The sequence below is a fragment of the Watersipora subatra genome, chromosome 9, assembly GCF_963576615.1.
Source record: "Watersipora subatra chromosome 9, tzWatSuba1.1, whole genome shotgun sequence".
Taxonomy (NCBI): domain Eukaryota; kingdom Metazoa; phylum Bryozoa; class Gymnolaemata; order Cheilostomatida; family Watersiporidae; genus Watersipora; species Watersipora subatra.
The window spans coordinates 60,382,677-60,408,920 of record NC_088716.1 but is presented as its reverse complement, the minus strand read 5'-3'; the positions used below and the strand labels follow the sequence as shown (position 1 = coordinate 60,408,920).

At 35.5% G+C, this 26,244-nt stretch overlaps 1 protein-coding gene across 9 annotated transcripts in view; it reads right to left on the bottom strand.

Annotated features, from left to right (window-relative positions):
- Positions 1–17,863, bottom strand: part of LOC137405491 (activated Cdc42 kinase-like) — a 63,670-nt gene extending 45,807 nt beyond the window's left edge. For 2 of the 9 annotated variants that reach the window (XM_068091775.1, XM_068091776.1), the window contains exons 1-4: positions 8,189–8,427; positions 4,471–4,639; positions 4,128–4,265; positions 3,148–3,189 (exon numbers count right to left, since the gene is read on the bottom strand). In XM_068091775.1, coding sequence (XP_067947876.1) covers positions 3,148–3,189; positions 4,128–4,265; positions 4,471–4,639; positions 8,189–8,361 — 522 coding nt within the window. In that variant the 5' untranslated portion in view covers positions 8,362–8,427. Of the gene's footprint in view, positions 1–933; positions 1,081–1,444; positions 1,556–3,147; positions 3,190–4,127; positions 4,266–4,470; positions 4,640–8,188; positions 8,428–17,719 lie in introns of those variants that run through there. The other 7 variants (XM_068091780.1, XM_068091777.1, XM_068091781.1 and 4 more) reach the window with 6 other exon arrangements.
- Positions 17,864–26,244: the final 8,381 nt, after the last annotated feature.

Below are 26,244 nucleotides of genomic sequence, written 5' to 3'. Positions count from 1 at the left end.
AACAGCTGATATGGCTTTCAACAGATGTTAAAGATCTTTTACACAAAATTTTAGTAGTTTTTATCAGAAAGTATCGCCGTTTTTCTATCATTGACGATAGTTTTGGATGATTGAGGTGATCTAATTGCTAGGATGTTTCAAGATTGAAATCGACAGAGCTTGATCGCGGTTAAATTGCTCATAAAAAAAATGTGCCGAAATAACATCAGTAAATGCGCGGTTGCCTGTCTCTCTCATTATTGATATCGGCTATTGCATTCGAGTTGCAGCATGATGCGTCTCTATTCTGTCAGTCTCTTTGCCGAAGTGCAACTATTATAGATGTCATAATCGTACTTTCGCTTGAATCTGAGCATTCTAAGCAAGGATATCATTAAAACTATTACATCTCTGGACAGGGTAGGCCCACAAAGACAAAAATTATACTAAATTGAAGCTTGATGTTTTATTCTTTATATTAATATTATATTTTTTGCATCACTTTAATGGTGTAAGCTCATCTTTAAAGCTTCGCACAACCTTCTACGAGTTAGTGCACTGCGATATTCCTGATCCAACTGCAGCCTGGCCTAATCCGTCAAGATTCAAATAGCAAAAGCGAAGGAAGACATAAATGTGAATATATATATGGAATTAAAAGTGCACATTTTAAAGGTACTGACGTCCTTTGAACGCTGATGTCAGACTTAACTGAACTCTATCAGCTCTTATACAGAGAATTATTAAACTAGAGTACAAAGGAAAGCCTGTTGTTACTTTGAAATAGTTTTAAAAACAGAGGAGACAATCTGAGCTATAAGTAAAATATTCTCCCCAAATAATAGCTACCAAGGTATTCAAAAGTGGTGTCTCTCCGCAAGGATGGTAACAATGACAGACTTACAAAAGTTTGTCATTCAAAAATCCAAACAACAAGAAGGAACTGCTACATACCAGATGTAGAAAATCTCCTAGAGAGTCTGGTAACAAACTTGCTATGATCGACCTGAATTAGTCTAACTCAACTATAAAACAAATGCTAGGCAAATATGAAGTCTCAAACCTAGTAAACAGGAAGGCAATGAGCTGTTATTTGCTATTCGGAGCGAGTAGTTAGTTCCCCCAAGTCACAGTAACTCGAGCGTGACTTGCGTAATGCATAGCTAGATCATGATACTGGGTGAGCTGTCGCAATTAGCCAGCAAGAGCAAATACACCGAACATAAGCGGCCAAGATGATCTTTTCCCGATCTGCCATTGGACAACTGGTTGTACGGTGCTGCTGTACAGTCACTGCCTGACAACGGCTAACAGGTGGTTTGGAAACTAAGACAGTAAAAGTGTCTAAGTTATAACTAAGAACAAAACACAAAGATCAGAAGGTTCTGAGAAACGTATTAAATGAACAAATAATCGAAACCATCAATTTTTTCGGTAAAAGACGATAAGTAGATGTATGGCCTACCTTTGGTAACCTCACATCGACGGTCAGCGCATCAACACCCTGCATGATGACAGCTAGTAAACTGTATCAGTCAAGCAGCTATCAATAGCCAAACAACTAGTGACTATAATTAGGTTAACACTGCAGAGAAATTTCCAGAGCAGCAGTATCATCCAGCTGAACCTTGTGACCTTTGCTATAATCTAAAGTGCAGCGCATGAGTTCACTAGTTAGTCACAATGATTCGCATGGCAATCTCTACTCAGACATTCTCAAGTAAGGGTGGCATGACTCACTGAGATCGACACAAAGGGCCCGGTGTCAATATCGATCATAGCCACGCGTGACAGGTAATATATATTCTTATTATCTATTTAATAGCGATTCAGAGAATTGTGACAACTAGAGTGAATGGTCTGGAAGAGGTCAGTGAATATGAGTAATTACCGCAGCTAGAAGTATGTGTGTTGTTGAAAACAAGAGCAATATATCTAAAGCTATCTGTGGGATTTGTAATGAGAAAATGTTTGAACACAACAAAATTGTCAGACCATTAAACTGCCTTACAGATGTTTGAAGCACATCAGATGATGATAATGCCAGAGACAGGAACTTAAATCAGCTGGTATGTTGATGCTAGGTTGAAGGCATATGGCTCATAAAACTCCACCCGAGCTATGCATAACGCTGCACTTAATCTTTCAAATTCTTTCACTAAAACATCTCCAAACTGAAACAAATTTGATTAAAAACCTCAATGGTTCATATGTATCTGTATTACAGCTTTAAGAATAGAAATTAACTTGCGCGCCAACCCTTGGTTCTCTTGCATGCTCTACCAGATACATGCAATTCATTTCTAAACACTAATTAGTTTTGGTTTAAGAGTTGTCTATTCTTTAACAAATAGAGTAGACAACTGCAGTAAGAATGGAAAGTCGACAGCTCTAAAGCTAAACACACACAGATAAAAGGAGCTACACCTAGATACACTTACTAAGGCCACTAGAAAGAAAGCTGACAACTACAGAGACAGAAAGGAATCAGTGAACCAGAGCAACATTAAAGCTTATAAACAAGAATAACATCAGATCATAACTAATCAATTAGTAAAGCTACAGGAGATCCCTCTATGAAAATTGCATCACTTCGAGTGCTTGGAAGTTTCTCTTTACAAGTGTTTATGAAAAGTTATTTTTAAGATTCGAGTTTGGTAGGTCAACGGATGACCATTTAACCTAATGTTTACCTACACACCTCACAAATATTCGGTCATGAGAAAAAATGACCAACACATTGATCTACAAGCTATCGTTGAAAAATCTAAGAATGTTAAAAAACGCAAACTGAATACAATATGTACTTTATTACTGTCGTAAAAATATATTTTTGTTCCTCATTGTTCCCATCAACAGACTATTAAACTACTGACGTACACAGCAATGGCTCGGAGTGACCAAATGGGCATCAACACAATTCGCTTAATTTATAACTGAAAGAGTTAGCTTTAATCTCGCTGTTGTGTTTCTTACTATTGACGCAGAAGTCAAATTAGCTGTTCAATAGCAAACAAGGTACAGATAGAGCATAACGAGTGGCATACCAATTGTCACAAAGGGATTCCATCCTACCAAAGCTACAGTATGTAATCAGAGAAAGGGAGATTAAGGAAAAGGAATGAAAGATTAGGAGTTTCCCCCATGCACCGTAAACTAGAGAGTTACCTTTATGCTGATCCGTCTGGTTACTGCATTTATAGCACTCATCTATGTCAAAGAGAGGAAAGCACACAAATGGAAACATTTCTAAAGAAGTTATAAGAAAACTTACATCAAGTAAATAAGTTAACCGGAGTCCCCGAGGTATCTGTTATGAATATATAGTTCAGATATATAGGTCAGATATATAGTTCAGATATATAGGTCAGATATATAGGTCAGATATATAGGTCATGAGGTATCTGTTATGAATATATAGTTCAGATATATAGGTCATACAATATATAGTTCAGATATATAGGTCATGAGGTATCTGTTATGAATATATAGTTCAGATATATAGGTCATGAGGTATCTGTTATGAATATATAGTTCAGATATATAGGTCATGCAAAAGATCTCCGTGGTGCCAATGAATCTTTCATTAGACAGAAAACAATTATTAGATTGTGCATTCCATGAAAGAAGTATGTAGTATAAACTACATAGATGAGCCAAGTTGGACAGAGCATTTGATAGCTTCATGCAAACATGAATTACGTATATAATCCCACAGATTACATATGAACAAGGTGATCAAACAAAGGCTGCTTTTAAACATCCACGGAGGTAGAGTCAGCAGTTTGAGCTGACTAAACTAATGCTGACTTAGTTCACTTAAGAAACAATCTTATCAGAAAGGAGCAAATCAGCATTCGTGTCTAACAGCGAAAATTCAATTTGAAAGGCAAGACCAAAGCTGTGTTTATACATCGTGTAGTCCTACTATCATAAGTGCAGGACCGATGTTACATATTTTTTTATTCAACTCGTAACTTTGGATTATTGACAATTGATGTAAAAGTGAAACTAATGTTTAAGATAAGGCAGGTTTCCATTTAACATCTAAGCAAAAGTTTCTCATGTAGCACAATAAAGTCATGTGTTTCTAACTATTGTATGTATGTATAATAATGTCTACTATCACGGCTCCTACAGTACCTCACCTTCTTTAGTTTACCAAAGGCTGAACGCGGGAATTCTTTTTTCATGTTGCGTTTGAGTTTTTGAATGTCTTCTGGTTTCATACGGATATCTTCCAAATCCTGTTCCTCAACCTGTTTCAGTTGCTGCACCGTTTCTACCTAATAACACAAGATAGTTCTGGGACTATTATAGACAAGAGAGAACAACTTCTTATTCATATTACAATTTTTATACCCAATTCAAGGTGACAGTGAATTTTTTTCTCTTTAATGCATACAATCTTTCTGTTAAGGTTTACCTTCATTCAGTACTATCTATAATTCTACAGAGCACACAACTGAGTCAGGTAGGAGGTCTTCTTACCCTCAGCTCATCTCGGATAGCATTGTGGTAGCTTAGAAGTCCCACTGACTCGAGAAAGGTAGCAAGGCTTTCTCCGCCATCTCCCGTCACTTCCATAGTGTTACCTGCCCGCTCCTTCCTTTCCTCCACTACATGCGCAGATCTTGACCTTCTGAAGACTGTCAGCAAACTGGAAAATATTGTAAATACCACTCTAGAAACATACTTATGGCGATTTTCTCCTCACAGAATATCTCAGCGCATGCTTTTGATCACTATGCATATAAACATGAACTTCAGCTACCCTTTCTACTCTGATATATATATACACATATATATATATATATACATACATATATATATATATGTATGTATATATATGTATATATACATACATATATATGTATATATATGTATGTATATATATATATGTATATATATATATATATATATACACATACATATATATATATATACATACATATATATATATATACATATATATATATACATACATATATATATATGTATATATATATATATATATATATGTATATATATGCATGTATATATATATACAGAAAAATATTGCCTTAGTTTTGAAAGCCGTATGTTATATGTGGTATATATACCACATATCTTCATTTTCTCATTCAAAGAAGTGCTCAATGATATGTCACCGAATACATTCGATAATTCATATCAATTGCAGTCTGCACAAATCGAGTCCAAACGTGTGGTGCTTCAACAAAGAAGAAAAATAATACTTTAATAATGATAATTTCAGCTATTGATGGTGTTTCAAGGCTAAAGCCACTGCAGAACTGAGGAATGGTAGGTTTGACAACGGGAATATGGTAAACAGAAGATACATATATATTTCGTATAGCTCCGCTGTGCTGTGGTTGTTTTAGTGCGTGTTCAAGCCAACGTAAGTATGCAGATTGTCGACATGCGAGTAAAGTAGGTACAATAATAAAGCATTTATAAAAATAGGTTTACACTTTCAAAAGTAGGCCTAAAAAAATGCATCTAGGATGCAAAAATTTGATAATTTGGCAAAGGTTTGTGAACATGGATAGTCAACACAAAGTTCGTTATACCTTGTTACACATTCAGTAGTAAAACTACTTATAATAGGCATGCTTATTTATAGCCAGCAAATGGGACATGACTGGTTAAGCCATACTTGAGCGTTTTGTATACAATTGTGCAACTTTATAGCTTTAATAGCTGATTATTTTAGAGCAAATATGCAAAGTTTTGAAGCAGATGAGGTCAAAACTAGAACAGCTACTAGAATATGCATGAACCCTCACCCTCTCAATTTTACAACCTCAAAATACTTGCTACCAAAAATCTCATGTGACCAGCAGATCACAAGTCACAGCGATATAATAGTGCTGTTCACCGAAACTGGACTGTTTCTCAGTAAGAACAAATTTCTCATATATTAGTAGAGTCATCATGTGCCTAGTTTAGATTAAACATATTTTTTACATATATGTGATTAGTACTAATACTTCATTACCGCAATGCATTCGATCGACCAACACTAAAGGTAAACAGACCGCAAATTACAAGTCACTGGTATAAACAGTTGAGCCATGCCAACTTGCATCACGCTCTGACTAAAGCATTGTTTAGTTTCGTACTACCTAGTGTAGCCGTCCGTCCGTATGCCTCGTCAGCTCCTCAATACCTCCAGTAACCATGGAGAAACTTTACCCAAAGCGTTGCTATGAGTTCCTATGAGGTTAACACATGTCTAATACATTGTCTTGCATCCGCTCCTTACAATTAACAAACCATTTAATGCAAGTATTCTTGCTTTGCTGCACGCATTTCAACATATTCAACAAGAAATTTTACATATGTAATGCAACCAAACTTTTGCATTATGCAAAACCTGCGTTTCCTCTCTAAAGCTGAGATTGGTTGCATTAACTAGACAAGGTTTCAATGCTTAAGTGTCAGCCCTACTCGCTACCCAAACTAGACAAGGTTTCAATGCTTAAGTGTCAGCCCCACTCCCTACCCAAACTAGACAAGGTTTCAATGCTTAAGTGTCAGCCCTACTCGCTACCCAAACTAGACAAGGTTTCAATGCTCAAGTGTCAGCCCTACTCGCTACCCAAACTAGACAAGGTTTCAACGCTCAAGTGTCAGCTCTACTCGCTACCCAAACTAGACAAGGTTTCAACGCTTAAGTGTCAGCTCTACTTGCTACCCAAACTAGCCAGCTTCTCTGCACAATCCACTGGCCAAAGTCAACAAAGTCTCCTGAAGAGGTGACCTATGTGACATGATACGTCCTGTCAGTTAGCACTTGCGGGTGTAATCGCCCCCCCCCTCTTTATATCCCTCACTGTTTGCACAGAACTGTTTTTTGTACAAGCCAATGCACTTCCAACATTAAGTTTGAAGCGGACACATAAAATTAGACAGCATGTTATGACTATGAATGTATCACAATGCTAGTACAAAGAAAGACACCTTCATCTGATCCATTCAATGAACAAACCACGCATATATGTTAGGTGAACACGGGTAAACCAATGGTGGATTTCTCTAGCACCTTTCATGCATAAAAGGAGTACATATTTCACCTTTTCAACAACTATGTGATCCTTGGGCTAAGATTTCACAGTCTATGATGACCACTTACGTTGATGGTCATATAACCTAATTAAGTCAGCAGCTCACCTCATCCATGAAAATGGAATTGTGTTCTCATTTAACGACAGTTTTATCACATTAGCCTATCCAATAAAGATTACACTCAATGTTTAATTGAATTAGGCCAGCATGCTTCCATGTGGCAGTAGAAATGAAACTAGTAGTGGCCAGCAGCTTTCAAACTATGGGAAGCTCGTCATACCCGGCACTCCTTTCCCAAGTGATAAGACAGTTCAAAGAGGCTCTTAACTTCCAGGGTAGTTTATATTGAAAAGTAATAATAACTATAGGATGGACTTGTCATTAATACTTATTAAAGCTCTGTCAGGAATGCTGGTGGTTAGTAGCAGTTTTACGGAGTGAGCTAAGAGCAGATCACAATCAGAAGAGCTATATAGAGCTAACATATTATCTCACCCATAAATCGCTAGTTACTCATTTTACATCCGAGTCTCATACTTCCAGGTCATGTAGGAGAGAGAAACGAGATGTGATTTATTGATTGGAGTTTACCCATAAAACAATCACATATTTCAACCATTGCTCATGTCATTGCTTAACCACTGCCTAATAATTCCTTGAAACCTTGCACTATTTACAAACAACAAGCAACAGTGAAACAGGATCCTTGGACAACTGTACAGAATACTGTGTTAATAAACCTACTAATTGTTGCTCGGTAGTCAGTTCACACTCAATGAAACAACTCGACTCTGTTGAACAGCAGAGATTTATTACAAAGACAGATGAGCAGAAGCATTGACTACCTCAAGTGTGTAGTCTGCCATCAATAGCCGCGATATTGATTCCGTGAAAGACGTGTACGCTTTTTTACGAGTGAATGATTATGTTTTATGCAGTTTGTGTGAAATGGAACAGCAAATGCTGAAAGTATTTGACCAGCAGTCAATTACTACTCTCGTGGGCAAAAATAACAGGCTATGGTAACTATGCGTCACCTGCTCATTCATGACAATTGTGTTCGACGAAACTGAATTGTCTCTCAACAGACTTGTCACAGCATTTTGTGTAGCCTATAACAGATGTCAATAACCAATACCTTGGTGAAGGCAAAGATTGTTGTGACCCCGAGCGACTTCTAAATGATCTTCGTTCCGGGCAAATGCTAGCTCCCGGTCCATAGTACTTGTCTTCCAAACCTCCCACAACAGAGCTGACCCTTTCTCGAACTGACCTACGTATCTGTCGTATCCGAACAGATGCAGCCTCCATATCTCTCCAGGGTCTAATTATGTTATGTTCCAAGCGAATGCTAGCTGCTAATCAGGTTTAGCCGAGAGAGAAACAGCACCGCAGCCGGTAGTTTAAATTTAGTAGTTGATGAGCTTGAAGCCAATAACCAGCTTTGACAGCAGCTGCCACTAGATCTAGCCACTGACAATGTCGAGACTTTTGTAATTACTGCATTCCGATGAGAGATAGCTCTAATCATCTGTGAGTTGAAGGGCGGGCAAAAAACATACAAATCAACCCTTAAACGTACACAGAGATTGACACTAACCGATGCACTGATGCCATCTCAACTTTTCAAACAACATGCTATTTCTCTCTACTAGCAAATTGCTTGCCTGTTCCAACTCAGTTGTAGTGGCATTTCAGGACTGCACTCTTATATATTGATTCTCGTCAAAGTGAAACATGAAAGTTGCCATCGCATGACAGGTTGACAGGTCATCACATGCTGACAATATAAAGCCAGTTTTTCATCAGGGAAAATCTCAATCCAAAAACTAAACTTTTAATATATTTACCACAACCAGATATCCCAGCAACAGCAGTAATAGAGATTGTTATTAATTACTGGTTGAGAGTCCATAGAATAAGTAAAATACCAGCAATAAGCTCTTATCAACTCCGCTGTAACCTGACCAATGCTTGTAGTAATAATATAGACACAATCATTAGTGAGTGTAATGTGACTCAGTTGCGTCATGTTACACATTCCTCCATGAACTCGCATGGATTATAAATCACTATGTTTCCATGATGCGCAGTGCTTCGGAGTTGCGCTATCTCCGAATCATGGAAACGGCGTCTTCGCACTGAAATCACTGCGCACTGATCAGTGCGAAGCCAGTGCAAATTCGCAGCAAGGAAACAGCGACTGCGCAGTGGCTGCGCATAGCTCTCATGCCGTGGAGACAGATTTTTCGATGGCCATAAACTAGTACAAAGGTTGTTCTGCTAATCTTGTTTTTTCACTATTCTTCCGATCTTCTTTCACATAAATTTAATTATAGTCTGCATTCACGAGGATGATAAGGTGATTACTTTCCTGGACTTTGTTATCGATGCCAACACTTCGAAAAATAGGTGGCAAGTCCTAAATTAACGGTTAAATAATATATTACTTAAAAATACTTATTAAAAACATATTACTATGTAAAAAGTGTGTTAAGGTTTGTAAAACCTTGTGAATGTGTATTGTAAATAAAAGTATAATGACAACAGAATAACAAAAAAGACTGCTTATGACGTTCGGTATCCGTGATCGATTCTATTTCTCCATCAGGCGATTCGATTTATACAATTTCTCTTCTCTGGCTAATTTGCGGTATTTGCTGAAAACCACTGCGCAGCATGGAAACGTACAATCCCCTCGACTTCGGAGGAGGCTGCTTCGCAGTACTGCGCACCATGGAAACATAGTGATTGATTAATGAGGAGCTGACAGCAAAATGAGACAAATAAAACAGATGGCAGCACAATTCTAGTCGATTGAATTCTTAAATTAGAGCAGTGTAAACCAAAACTACTTGAAAAAAGTCAAACGATTTGATCGCTAGCGATGAAATCCCCAGTCGCTGAACGGCAAAGAAAGACAACTTTCATCACAAGTTATGCTGAGAGTGACAGTTAGAGCTTAGTCTTGGTCAATAATACATCTAACTATTATTGACAAAGATGAGAAGGTTGCAAAATGGCTTGGTAAATGTTGGTGTGCAACAAGACTGATAACCACAAATCCCTCAATAGTAAGAGAGAAGAACCGGAAAAGGATGCCATGGTGATATAGGACAAAGGGCTACTATAAACACTTCAATGAATCTTAAACTACAGTTGCTACACTCAGCGGACAAGCTTTGCTCAAACAAAATAATATGAACTAAGAATATGATGCTGATGGGAACAGAACACGCACGAGTGTCCCTACCACTATAAACAAACGAGAGAAAGTATCCATCTGAGAGCTATAACTGAGAGTGGGCAAGGCCATATCAGTATGATAACATAGTAATTAGAGCTGCTGGTGCAGAACTCACAAAATAAAATTGAAAAGCACCTTTTATAGGCAGCTACCTAGACAGAGTATTACATAAATTCATCAGAAAAAGAACTTTTTATCGGTGAGTAGTACGCATGCCAGTAAATACCTTTACAAATAGCATTGTATACTAAGTCAATCATGAAATATTTTAAACATGTGGATGATCAATATTTTGAGGCTTTTAAAAATCTAATGACAAAAAATGCTACTAATAATAGTTAGATGCCATGTAATTCAGAAACCTATCGACACGAACAAGCGTATCCCACATGGACCGTTTGTACGCGTTTATACTAGTCAGTCTTGAGCCAACACAAGCCCACGAGAAATAATATATTGATTTGACTATCAAGATGATAGAATCTCTCTTATCTAAAGATAATCCTCCCACTGGTGAACAACAACAAAGCGGTTAAATCCGGAGACATATGAAGCGGCACTATACTAATGACCATTTGTAAAAGGTGCATTGATTGGTATAGCTGTCAGGAGAGCAGACTCTGGTACAGACTTCTCAGAGACAACTCATGAAAACATGCCATATCTCTACCTAGGGATATAGCAACTGTGAGTCACCTGTAACACGACTATAACTATCACTATGTTTCCATGATGCGCAGTGCTTCGGAGTTGCACTATCTCCGAATCATGGAAACGGCGTCTTCGCACTGAAATCACTGCGCACTGATCAGTGCGAAGCCAGTGCAAATTCGCAGCAAGGAAACAGCGACTGCGCAGTGGCTGCGCATAGCTCTCATGCCGTGGAGACGGATTTTTCGATGGCCATAAACTAGTACAAAGGTTGTCCTGCTAATCTTGTTTTTTCACTATTCTTCCGATCTTCTTCCACATAAATTTAATTATGGTCTGCATTCACGAGGATGATGAGGTAATTACTTTCCTGGACTTTGTTATCGATGCCAACACTTCGAAAAATAGGTGGCAAGTCCTAAATTAACGTTTAAATAATATATTACTTAAAAAATACTAATTAAAAATATATTACTATGTAAAGAGCGTGTTAAGGTTTGTAAAACATTGTGAATGTGTATTGTAAATAAAAGTATGACGACAGAATCATAAAAAAAGACTCGATTCTATTTCTCCATCAGGCGATTCGATTTATACAATTTCTCTTCTCTGGCTAATTTGCGGTATTTGCTGAAAACCACTGCGCAGCATGGAAACGTACAATCCCCTCGACTTCGGAGGGGGCTGCTTCGCAGTACTGCGCACCATGGAAACATAGTGAATGAGAAGAGATAATTCGATAGGGAGTTGAGCTCACCAAGCCTCTCCCTAGGTATCTGGCAACTGTGAGTCACATGTAACACAACTATAACTACGAGTAGAGATAGTTGGATAGAGAGTTGAGCTCATCAAGTCAGCTTTCCACTGCATCTAAGCGGTATGACAGCCATGTGGGTTGCAGATGCAGCATGGGAATTTATCACAATGATGAGTTTGTTTATCTAAACACTGTGTGTCCAAATTAGAGTTTTGGAACTCGTAAGATGTTCACTTTCTGATTATACATGCAACTACGGAGGCTAAAATCCCAGAGATGTGATAAAACAAAGTTACCAAAATTATAGTTACCAAATATAGCTGTGATGTAAACATCAGCAAAAACTTCTGAGGGTGATTTGACTGTGGACGACTGTACACAAACGTTTATTCAATTCGCATGATCTACGCGTTCTTGTTAACATGAATGAGTCAGCTAGCCAGGTTTATGAATCTCAGTGCTTGATGATCCTCACCCACTATATGTGAATGTTTAGGAATTGTATAGAAGAGAGTCTTTAGATCGTTGTGAGTAACTCTGCAGTTTTCTCGGGGTACCAGCAGACAGATATGCAGCTAAACTGCCGCATTATCTAAACTAGCTCAATTTTTGATGAAGAAGGTTCACACAAGCATTGCATTAATGAGCCTGTCCTTAGGAAGAGTAAACTCTCCCCTTCTTAACATACTCACACTGGTAGTACATGCCGGATATATTACTAATTGAGTAAGCTCTGGCAGTAGGATTACCCTTACTGGAATGTGACGTTTTCCTACAAGAGGTGAACATCTCCATCAGGAAAACCTTGGCAGTCATATTGAAAGAGTGTTTTAACTAACAACTAGCTCATGTACCTGACACTTCGACGTGAGACTGAAAAGATAGGCTCAAAAAGATAGGCTATGGTTAAAGGGTATCTTTAACATAAACAATGAGAGATCAGAAAGTGCCCTGTACAGTGTCTCCTATCGAGTGGCATTTTAATATTGTATGTAGGTCAGAGACTCCTGAAGCAAACTGGTCAACACATGTTTGTCAGAATAGGTACTGTATCTACGCTACTACACCTGCTAATGTTCTATTTGACAGGTAGCTGTGGCATCCATCACATTTTCGTGACTATACAGTGTTGTTCCCATGTGGTAGCGTAACTCCAACTATTATTATCCCCTCACATCATACAATTTGTTTGACGATCAAATTGTTTGACGATTAATTTGTCTAGAAGAGTTCTTCTAAGCTTACTACACCAAACCACATCTTGGAATTCCAAATAGATCTTGCTACTACTCTCAATAATGTTATTTTTATGGCCCAACAACCATCTGTGACATCGTAATGAACACTACCGGTAATATCGTTATACCCTTCTTTAAATAAAGATGCAGACCGGTAACATATGAATATACTAGAGAGCAACTCCTCAACTCCTCCTCAATCTGCAGAAGGACAAACAGTGTGAGTTTACCAAAAAATTGCACAATGATACCAAACATGTTTTGAAACTTTCATTCTTAGCCAGTATTTCTTTTATTGTATTTCTTTTGTTCAAAACCCAAAATCAAATAAAATGAAAAAATCTCTAAACGCACCGTGAGTCAGCTGCAGGTAGTTAAATGGCCAAACAGGATAGATTAAGTACATGTGCCCTAAACACTATTCCATTGCATTGTGAAATAGGGAAGTAAGAGGGTAGTAGTGAGCAAACGCAGATACTGAGCTACGGCAGCCCACCATGCAAGTACTAATTAGTCAGAGGTAAGGTAGACAGAGCTCAGTGAGTCAGAGAAATTAATAGCCCCAATAATGAGCCACACTTCAACAGATTTGCTGGTAATTCAATGCATTAGTATTGATTAGCCACGGGCTACGTCAAGATATTAATTAACATAGTAAGTGAGCGACAGACTAAATATTTTGTCGGAAGTTGAATTAGAGAAAGGTCGAACTAGATTCATATTTGCATGCTCTAGTTATTAACTAACTGTGTTGCGGTTAGTTTCAGCTTTCGAAATGTTTGAGAAGAATTTAACTTGTCCAGCACACACAAAATCAAGTTGCTGACTAAAGCAGACGTTGACTACCGGTGAACGGAAATTGTTTTAACAAGATTTAATGTAGGGATAATGTGTTTTGTCTAATTTTTGCTATAATAAGAACGGTGTCTGTCCAAAGCCACTAAGTCCAATGTCCAAGTCCATGCAAAAAAGATTGCGCTGTGCAGAATTGAAACCAGCAACATTCATCTTTGCCACCCAACGCCACCCCTTGCACTAATCGTTCACCTTTCACGATGTTACAATTATTGTGCTTATAGTTATTCTCTGTGTTTTATTCCCACACCGGATGATCTATCCCAGCAGACTGGACTTCCAGGGTACTAGTGTATATATAACATACAACAAATAAAAAATGGGTTTCTGATCATGCAAGCATCAACATCTACATTAAAGGTTGACTTGCAACAAAATTCACATTACAGTTATTTGGTATCAAAAGATTCACCATGTCTTACTCTGTTGTGTTGTAGGTGCAAATATGTGGAAATGTGATTACAAGCTCTTAAAAGCTAAACAGCGAAAAGCAACCGTAGATTGGAATCAGTTTATTTCTCCGACGTAGTCATTACAGTTGGTTATTGTCTTGTCACGTGATGTTCTCACGTGAATTTAAAGGCCAATAAAAGGCTCAATATAAAACTTCTTGTAGCACTAGTTTATGACAAACACTTCGGGTTTTACCGAAGACCCCGTATCAAATATAGATACTCACTACTTTACAGTTTTGTTTCGGCTTGGTCTAGTCGTAATCTGATCATGTGACCCATACTTCGTGATTAATTTCTGCAGCATTTTTCGATTATCACAGGTGGCCAACAGGCTCGTCATGTTTATCAGACAATGATATGTACTCCTTTGAGCTAAGTTTAAAAAATTAAATGAATTTTTACGGTCAGTTATAGGATATCAGCGCTGAAAGTGACAGCATTACGATGACGATAAAACAGACGCATAAGAACATTAGACATGGTTTTGTTGAATGCGTGAAGAATATTCGTGAAAATAATTCGACGAATGAGGTTGCTTAAAAGTGTAAACAGAAGCCATCTCCTACAACTACATCACATTTGAGCCGTTTTGGAAAGAGAATCCAAACTACGGCGGTCTCGCATGGCTACGATTAACTGTTCGTTTTTAGCTTTTAAGAGCTTGTAATCACATTTCCACATGTTTTGCACCTACAACACGCCAGAGTAAGACACGGTGAATCTTTTGATACCAAATAACTGTAATGTGAATTTTGTTGCAAGTCAACCTTTAAGGTTTTAATGCTATGAATTGAAACTTTCAGCAAATCTGCAATGAACCACCTGATTAGTGATAGTCATAATTCTATTTGCAAAGCCCTTTATAAGCCAAGAAATCCCAGGGTTGTCGGCAGATAGAACTGTACTGAAGTAAATGGTGCAAGAATTCATTAATAATGATTGGCTAATAAAAACAAGCGTCAATCTAATCAAATATGTATCAATGACCGAATGAGTGTGTTCCAATACCTGATTACTACCCGAGTGTTCAATCAAAGACTCTTCGCTCATAATTGTTTGTACATGAGCAAGGTTATATGTACCTTCATCATACAACAGACATACAAGCTTTGGCAGCTTTGCAGCCACTACAGTTAGCATATAGTTTGTAGGACTATTGAGGGATTGTAAATAGTTGGTAGGACTATTGCGGGATTGTATATTGTTTGTAGACTATTGAGGGGTTGCGTATAGTTTGTAGGACTATCGAGGGGTTGTATATAGTTTGTAGGACTATTGAGGGATTGTATATAGTTGGTAGGACTATTGAGGGATTGTATATAGTTTGTAGGACTATTGAGGGATTGTATATAGTTTGTAGGACTATTGAGGGATTGTATATAGTTTGTAGACTATTGAGGGATTGTATATAGTTGGTAGGACTATTGAGGGATTGTATATAGTTTGTAGGACTATTGAGGGATTGTATATAGTTTGTAGGACTATTGAGGGATTGTATATAGTTTGTAGGACTATTGAGGGATTGTATATAGTTTGTAGGACTATTGAGAGATTGTATATAGTTTGTAGACTATTGAGGGGTTGCATATAGTTTGTAGGACTATTGAGGGATTGTATATAGTTGGTAGGACTATTGAGGGATTGTATATAGTTGGTAGGACTATTGAGGGATTGTACAGTTTGTAGACTATTGAGGGGTTGTATATAGTTTGTAGGACTATTGAGGGATTGTATACAGTTGGTAGGACTATTGGGGGATTGTATATAGTTTGTAGGACTATTGAGGTGAAATAATTAATAATAGAAATGACTGTCAAGTCTTGCTATGAACTTCATAATGTAATAGTTTTTTGTTTGGATTTATGACTAGACTAAATAAAAAATTTTCTCCTATTGCCTGTCTTTTACACAGTGGTACATGGCAATGCAGCCTTTTAATTTCTCCTTCTACCTTACCAATACTTTATAGAAGCTCATAGGCCTTTAACAAAATTAAAGAGTTTGACGTGTTTTCTAGTGCAGCTAAAATAGGATAAGTATCTTGCATAAATTGTTGTTAATATAATTTGATGCAGACTTTTGATACATTGCACTAATGATATAATATGATTCATTGATAATGATTGATAGCAGCTCATAACAAACTTAAATCTATTGGTAACATGCTCTTAAAACAATCAGAGTTGATAGATATGCACATACAATTGACAGTTAAAAATCATTAAGATTTCCGATTAGTCTTAAGCTAATTTAAACAAACCTGCAAATTTTTTTATATAAATCAAACAGCGCAGTAATATCTCATAATTCTTAGCATAAAGTTTTGCCAGTAGCCAAATTGAAAGTTGACTACATAGCTATAATGACGATAGTTTGAGCTGCTTGTTCGGTACTACTCGAGCGTAGCAAGCTATCAAGAGTTGTTCACAGAAATAATTCCTACATGAAAAATAAAGTTGTTCAATCTATAAGCATTTTCGACAACTATATAGACATTATCGTTGTTATAATTCACTTAGAAAGTGTACAACAACAACATTTATAAAAGGGATGGGCAATCGAAATAGGACACGATAAATTTTCGTAAGCGTCATCAAGAATGCTAACAACTGCATTGAGATCAAATCACTATTGTATTATGGAATTCAAGTGCATCCAGTATCAAATACTGGCAGAACCTTTGAACAAAACTCCTTACTCAGATAAAGTTATGTTCATTGTAAAATAACAGTGAGCCCTTCACCAAATTTTAAACAAAAAATTCAACAAAATCTTGGGTATACTAATTGTCGTGAGAATGGTGAGCACTACAGTCCAAAAGGAAATAATTTAAAGCATTTGGAAAAATAAAAGCGACACATTTCAAATGTTAAAAATATCCAAAAAGCTGACCACTTCTATCAATGCACTCCTAACGAATTATATCTTAAGTTTTTGCTATATATATATGACTTGTTATACGGGTTCGGTTGTGATCCTTGGGCCGATGTCTAGAACAAGGGACTATAGTTTAAATTACAGCTGGGCATCTACCTCACCCACCACTTTATGTGATGTTGACCTACTAAACCAACCCCTTGATATAGTCCCATAAGATTTCATGTCCTAACTACCGTACTATAAAAGTATAGGCCCAAAGGTTTCATCAGTAGCAGTCGGCCATATTAACTGCTGCTATCGACGAGCTCTTCAAACCTAATATACTAGCTCTCCTCTAAATCTGGTACGTAATGGAATGTTTGTTAAAATTTCAAATCTGTAAATGATCGTTTCACATTCACCTATTGACCATGATAGATCATTACGCGATGTAACGTAAAAGATTAAACCATTAAAACAAAAACTACAGTAACCAGTAACATTATGCCATTGAGAGAAACTCAGATGTACATACTGAAGAATCTATATCATTTGTAGTAATTTTTCAACATTGACATTTCTTAACAACATACATTATTAATCTCACCTAACCAATGTCACCGTACAGTGAGATAATCTATCCTTCCGATGTCAGTAACTGGTAACTTGGCGGTTGTCGCAAGTGTAAGGTTAATAATAAATCGCTTACGCTCCCTAACCTTATGCTAATATTATTTAGCGCGACGGACAATCAGTAGGAGTCCCGCTTTCGTTGAAGAAAATGAGCGATATTTTAACCGGAAATCACTTTTAATGACAGAAAATATGAAAAGACAACTCTGAAATTATAAAAAAACTACATGTATCTAAAAGAAAATGGACCCAACTGAAAGTGTAGTATCGCGAAATATAAATTGCACACCAATGCATTCCAATCATATGATTCCAGCATTAATAGATGTGATAAAGTGATAATAAAATGATTAGAGTTCAACCAGGCATCTCTTCATCAACAGCATGAAAGGTGGTCCAATCGATAGAGTTGGTAAAAGCTTTTTGCTCTTTTCTTTGAATAAAGGTGCGCTACATTGTGAAAATGTGTGTATTAATATATCTGCTATAGGCCTACTTAATTTCAGTATATCCAGACCATTTATGTTATAACTATGACTGGCAAATTTATTATGCAATTAACTAATTATGCTCGCATTAATAAACTAGATTTGCTTTTGCATCCATATGCAGAGCTGAAAAAAACTATAAAAGTTTACTAAAATTGTTTGTAACTTTAAAACTCAAAATACATACTTTCTAAAGCCATAGAAACTATGAAAGTTATGTAGTTAGCATTGAAAAAACAACGATTATGCTACACAGGAAAGGCACAATGACACGCAGGCTGACAGCTGGTATTGAATTTGATGCAACTAGTAGTTTTAAAGACCTTAGTGATTGTAACCATTGTTGATGAACCATGATGCAACTCTAATTACTCAGTTCATATGTTACACCAACTGGCTATGAATTGACACACAAGTACAAGAAAGAACGCCAGGAACAGCACTACAGTACTACTTCTTTACAACTCCAAGATGCTTGAAAGCAGCCTCATCTATCCGATTTATTTTCTCTAGAAAGTGTGAAGAGATTGTTACAATTTATATACATAGATGCGTAAAAAATCTATATCTATTTATATCTATATATATTCTATGTATATGTATTTATACATATACATAGAACTTATTGTGGTATAAAAAGATTTTACCTTGTGATTTAAATCATGGCTAAATAAAAATTAAACTGTCTCGAGATATTATTGATAGAACTTACATTTGAACATGTAATCAACCTATATGAAATAATATATAAATTATAAAGATTGAGCTGACTTTTATGCTTTTATTTTAAGTTAACATAAAAAGTTTAGCAGCGTTTGTTTTCATAATAATTAAGCTAATGTACACTCAAATATTAACAGCGATAGCACTGGGTGAACCAAATTTGAAAACTTGAAATGCAAAAAGCTTGATTGTTTAAAATGTTTCACTAAGAAACAGCAAATTATCAGTTATTCGGAAGTAACTAAGTTATACCACTAAAGAGACTTGTCATGTTTAGTTTTTATACTGCAGCATCGTTATTTTATTTCTGATTGCAGCCCAAGATCCACATGATTAATATGTACATGTATATATTAATATATATGTATATATTAATATATATGTATATAGTAATATATATGTATGTTCAAACTACTTACAGCAATGCTTTTAGCAAGCTACAGCAAAACTTGATGCTTAGAACTAAAGCAATTGTCAGATCAGTCAGTTTCACCGTTATAATAGAAGCTGATTGATATCTATTGCTATTATGGAGCATGCTAATAATTCAAATTAAAACAGAAAGAATTATTCTGGGTATTGGTCTTCATTGGTCATTTTAAATGAAACTTTCACGCAATCATAAAATTCTGTAGATGCACTTAATGGGTTGACTGAAATGTTGGCTAATAAGAAGCTTGAACCCACCACATTTAGCTTATTAGACTGATGTTCTAAGTTTAACCAATTGAGCCAATCAACCGCATTTTAACACTGCACTTTATGACAGAGAAGTCAAACAGACAGACGGACGGGCAATAGTAACAAAAATACTTACAGCTACCAAAGTATAAGCAGCTAAAAATTTTGGCATAAGCTAGATACATAGTTTAATCACTGAAATCAATTTTTTAAAACTATCATATAAAATAAAAATCTGAAATCTTGTTCCAGTTTAAGTAATTTCACTAAATCGACATGTTTAGTTGTGTTGTTAGATTTTAGATTCAACTACAAAGCTGCTGCATACAGAGCAGTTTCATATTAAATACATTCATTTTTTTACATATTATCTGCATAACCAAAGTTGCTCTTTTCAAACAACTAAATAGAAATTATTTTTTCAAAATAATGTTTTTTTCTATCAACAAAAAAAAACAATACTGAAAGGAAGAAAGGTTGCTTGTGTGTTATAATTCATAGGCAAAGCCATAGACCTGTTAACTATACTATATAGTAATAGGTTAATAGGTCTATGGGCAAAGCTAATCTTTCTGTTACCAGTAAACCAAGTAAAAGTTTGAGGCTGAAATCTGGTAAATAAAAAACTAATCAAACTATGGAACTCCAAATTAGTACACATCATCAAAAAGTACTGGCTTGTCAGTTTTTTTGTCAAATAAGGTTTTTAAAGAGCATGGTCAGGAATCAAGTTATGATAGACAAAGTTATATAAAACATAAGACTTACATAAATATAATACATATATTATAATGTACTATATTATATGTTATATTATATTGCATTGCTCTCATGATATATTATATTGCATCATATTGTGTTCTATTCTATTTAATTGTCTAATATTATATTCTATCGTATTATATTATAGCCATTAATTATATTATGTTACCATTTTAACATTATATTACATATATTTTATTATGGTGTATTCGTATTATATCAGATGATATCAATTGGTATTATATTATGTAAATGGAAATACATAATGTTATTGCACAAATCTTTTAACAAAAATAAATGTAAAATTGAAATTGTCACCCCCACAATGTTCTTCAGTGTGTGTAGTTGTCATCACTTGTTTAATAACATTGGAGATGACTTGCTAGAGGCAAAATATTTCAGCAATATTTACATTCATTCTAGCAAACTTTGTTAGCCAATTTAACATAAAACCGCACAACAATAACATGTGCTGAAAAACTTAACAACACATGAGCATTGGCAAAAATTAGAAGTTATATCTCTTTTGTTGAGCTATCAGAGAAGTTGTTTAATGGAAAATGTCAAAGACATGTCGCAATGTTATTGGGCAACTTTACTTATCAGTGCAAACAACTCCTACCTTACTCTATATTTCAGCACAAATGATGCCCTCTATACAGCAATATAAAAGTTCTAACAGAAGTTTTGATTAAATCAAAGGACTTAGCCAACATTGTGACACAGGCAAAGTATTATTAAAAAAACAGCTGTATATGAATATATATGATGCCTTTTTCTAGGTCATGATTCAATAAACAGCTTTGAATATCTGCAGCATGAACGGATGTTTTTAATTGTTATACCTTTTAGGCAGAGCCTAGAAAAATGGCAGATGTTATTGTCAGATGTCATCTCATTGTTAACAGGCATATAAAGCTTAGTTATATATATATATATATATATATATATATATATATATATATATATATATATATATATATATATATATATATATATATATATACTACAATATAGACAGCAAAGAAAAAGAAAAGATAGAGAAATATCTCCCTCTTGGAGAAGAGATTGAAAAATGCTGGGATGTAAGAACAACTGTAATCCCAGTAGTCATTGGGGCACTGGGCGCAATAACACCGGCGCATTAATTGTTTCCCCACCCATACGGGTTAACCGGGGTGAGGAAACAATTTATATATATATATATACATATATATATATGTACAATAAAGTATAGGCTAAAAGTCAGCATAAAGTGCTCGATACTAAAGTAGAGCTTACTATAAATTTGGTAAGAAATTTATTAAAATTTGACTAAGCAAAAAATTACTAAAAGTTTCGTATTACACAAAAGGTGTGTAACACTCATCAGATAAAATGCTTAGTGAGGACTATACACAAGATTCTGCATTAGCTGGTAAGCTGAAATAAAAGCTCAGGTATTAAAAGCTAGATGGATAAGATCTATTATGTAATGCTATTTCGTAAAAGGTGTTTCTTAGCATGTCTACATGTAGATATAAGTTCACTACGTTTGTTAAGAGTTGCCTTCTCAGGTCTGTAAATGATGAAATATTTTTCTAATGTACATAATCTGCACTTTCCGGTGCTTTTAGAGTATGGCTTGGCGTGTGATAAAATCTTCCAGGCTATGTTGTAGTCAGCGCCGCTTTCCTTCGGGATGTTTTGATGGTGCTGAAACATGTGAGCTAGTAGGCGCATACATATTGTACCAAATATCTAAAAAATACAATAACAAATTTGGACTATATAGAGACGATGGTCTGGGAGCTTTACACGCAACCCCCCGCCAAGTTGACAACATCAAGAAAGACCTGTGCGCTATCTTTAGCTCACATGATCTAAGAATACTAATAGAAGCCAACAGGAAGATAGTAAATTTTCTAGACGTAACCCTAAACCTAGAAAACGGGAAGTATGAGCCCTACACTAAGCCAAACACCACCATTACCTATGTTCACAAAGATTCAAACCACCCGCCTAACATCATTAAAAATATACCACTGGCAATCAACAAAAGACTCTCAGAAATTTCATCAGATGGAAATGCCTTCAGCAAAGCTGCACCTATTTATCAGGAAGCCTTAAGAAAAAGCGGATACCAACACAAGCTAGAATTTTCTTCACCTAAAGCTACACCACTAAAGGCTAGACATAGACAAAGAAAAAGAAACATAATCTGGTATAACCCCCCTTACAGCAACACCGTACACACCAACATCGGGAAAACTTTCTTTAAATTAATCGATGAAGAATTCTCTACTGACCACAAGCTACACAAAATCTTTAACAGAAGTATTATAAAATTAAGCTATAGCTGCATGAACAATGTGAAACAGGCTATCAACTCTCACAATCAGAGGCTGCTGTCACTGAACCATCAAGAAACAACTAATCCTGGCTGCAATTGCAGGAATAAGAACACCTGCCCATTACCAGACAATTGCTTAGCAAAATCAGTGATATACCAGGCAAGCGTAACTACCACTGATAACAATAAACCTGCAGCCACATATGTAGGGCTAACCGAAAACAGCTTCAAAACTAGATATAACCTTCACAAATCCACATTCAAGGACATTTCTAAACGCTACTCTACCGAGCTAAGCAGCCACATATGGGAACTCAAGGAAAGCGGCGCTGACTACAACATAGCCTGGAAGATTTTATCACACGCCAAGCCATACTCTAAAAGCACCGGAAAGTGCAGATTATGTACATTAGAAAAATATTTCATCATTTACAGACCTGAGAAGGCAACTCTTAACAAACGTAGTGAACTTATATCTACATGTAGACATGCTAAGAAACACCTTTTACGAAATAGCATTACATAATAGATCTTATCCATCTAGCTTTTAATACCTGAGCTTTTATTTCAGCTTACCAGCTAATGCAGAATCTTGTGTATAGTCCTCACTAAGCATTTTATCTGATGAGTGTTACACACCTTTTGTGTAATACGAAACTTTTAGTAATTTTTTGCTTAGTCAAATTTTAATAAATTTCTTACCAAATTTATATATATATGTATATATATATATACATATATACATACAGAATATATATATAGAATATATATATATTCTGGGCGCAATAACACCGGCGCATAAAATGTGGCTTGCCCAAATACCGACAACAATCAACTCAGGTGTGTTGCAGAAAAGTGCGCTATTGGGAACAGCTAAGATCTTGAGGCGAATGCTCAAACTCCCAGGTCTCTGGTAGGAGACCCGAGTTAGAGCAGAAATTACCACCCATACGAGTTAACCGGGGTGAGGAAACAATTTATATATATACATGTATATATATATATATATATATATATATATATATATATATATATATATATATATATATATATATATATATATATATATATATATATATATATGTATGTATATATATATACTGATGAAAAAGAAGGTTGCAGTTCACTAGAAGTTCATTATAAACTTTATGTAACAACTAGCTGTGCTACCTGGCATTGCCCGGGTGTTAAAAATCAGCTTATAAACAATGAGAGGTAATGATAATTGCCTGCCACTTGCTATTAGTCTGGCATATTGCCAATGGATAATAGGTAAGCTTACTAATAAGAGTTACCCTTATGACGTTAAGCCATCGCTTTGCGTTGTGACCAAAAGCAGTAGCCTATTTGCGCCAATGTAGCGACATATATTGCTTAATAAATCTATCAAGCTCGCATGGTTTAGTTAGTAAGGTGTCTGACTAGTTAATGGAGGTACTGAGATCAAATCTGATACTTTATGGATTCTTTACTTTATATTTATGCTTTATAATCTACTACTTTATGGATCTACTTTACTTGATATTTTAAGATTTTAATAAATATAGCTGCAACGACATACTTATGACCAACTTTGAGAACTATATATAGATTGTATACTTGTATATGCGATGGAGAAAATACAGCCTGGTGCTTCAAAAACCTGATCCTGTATTTTATATCATTAAAAGTGGTGTGTAAATGCAGGGTAGTGTCAATATGCAAAACCTTTTAAATAATTCCTACCAAGCAGCTTGTAACATCCGAAACTGAACTAGTATAAAAAGTTAAAAGAATGTTTTGATTCATTCGTCGCTATCTTCATGCTGTTCTTACCTGGCTGTTTGGAGTCTTATAAATAGCTGACAGATAATTGAAATTATACACTTTTAATTGGAACACTTTTAGTTTTAGGTTATAACCCAAATTTGATACATTTAGTTAAAAATTAAAATATATTTCATATGCAGATGATCATATCACAAGCATATATTGAAAGCGTGTAGGTTTTCTGACAGTTATGCTTCACACTATTAAAGGGAAGTCTGTAATTCTCATAACAGAAAGAAGATATACAACTATATTTTAATAATGGTTAGAACCAAGCCAGGAACAAACTTGACTTATTGTTATAGTTATACAAGCTAAAAACTGAAAGGTTGGAGCATTATTGCTGCATGACTTTCTCTCACTCAAGACCTTTGTAGAACTGTGTATAAGATAGTCTACTAATTGTCATAAAAACAACTCATACTATCGATATAATGATGAGTGTTGAGTGTAGCTAAGTCGTTGCATAGGGAAAGCTAAGAGATTTGCCAGGTCTATAACACCTTGCTGTCGACTTACACGAGCAATCCCTAATAAAAGAACTCAAAAGTCATCAAAGTTTCACATTATTTGAATATCTGTTTTGTGTCTATTAAACTTGTTGAGAAGCAAGTCTAAGATGCCCTAGTATGAGCTACAATAAAGATGTGAAGAATTTTTAATTTTATTCTTATGCTATTTATACTTATATGAAGTATTGTATAGCCAGCAATAAAGATGCATAAACCTCCTCATTTTCACAGCAAGAGGAGACAAACCTATTATTGATCAAGACACAAGTCAAACTATGACCAAGGTTCATTGAGTCTACAATTTACTGCCAGTATAGAATGTAACTGCTTCTTAGATCAGCCAAAAAGCTACTCTAACATTAGATTTATATATCTATATAGATTATATATATAGATATATATAATCTATATATCTATATATCTATATAGATTATATGTATAGATATATATATTTATATATAGTATATGTGGTTTACACTGCAAAGTAAAGTGCTCAAAAATCGAGTCAATTAGAGCTGTGTATATGAAGTTTATTAAAAACTACAGGTTAAAATCATTACTACTATTAGTTTCATGCAATCGTGTTGCAATCTTCAGGTAGAATGACTAAAATGGATAATGTACAAGCTATAAAATTACTTAATAAAGCTGAGGGCTTAATACTATTGTGTGATATATATATATATATATATATATATATATATATATTATAGTATACAGCAAATTATGTAGTCAAATTATGTTATTGAGCTAATTAGGTGTTTTTTGGCATGCCGGCATGTGGATATCAGCTCACTTTTAGTGTTAAGGCTGGCTAACTTCGGTTCGAATATGATGAAGTACTTTTCCCATAGACATAACTGGCGAGATTTTGTTGATGTGTTGTAAGACCGCGCTCTTTTGATGATCTTCCAGGTTATATTATAGCGAATGTTCTTGTCTTTTAAGTCCCATATGTATTTACTCAATTCTGTTTGTAGCTTTTTAGTAGGATATTTAAAGGATGTTTTGTGGTTGGCTAGTCTTGTTTTAAAAGTTGTTTCGGTGAGGCCTACATACGTTTGTGTCTCTTGCTCATCGCGTTCTTCAGACTCTACGGTTGCCTGATATACTATGCAGTTTGAAAGGCATTCTCCATGTAGAGGGCAATTTTCCCGATTTTTGCAGTTGCACTTTCTGTCGATGTTGGTTG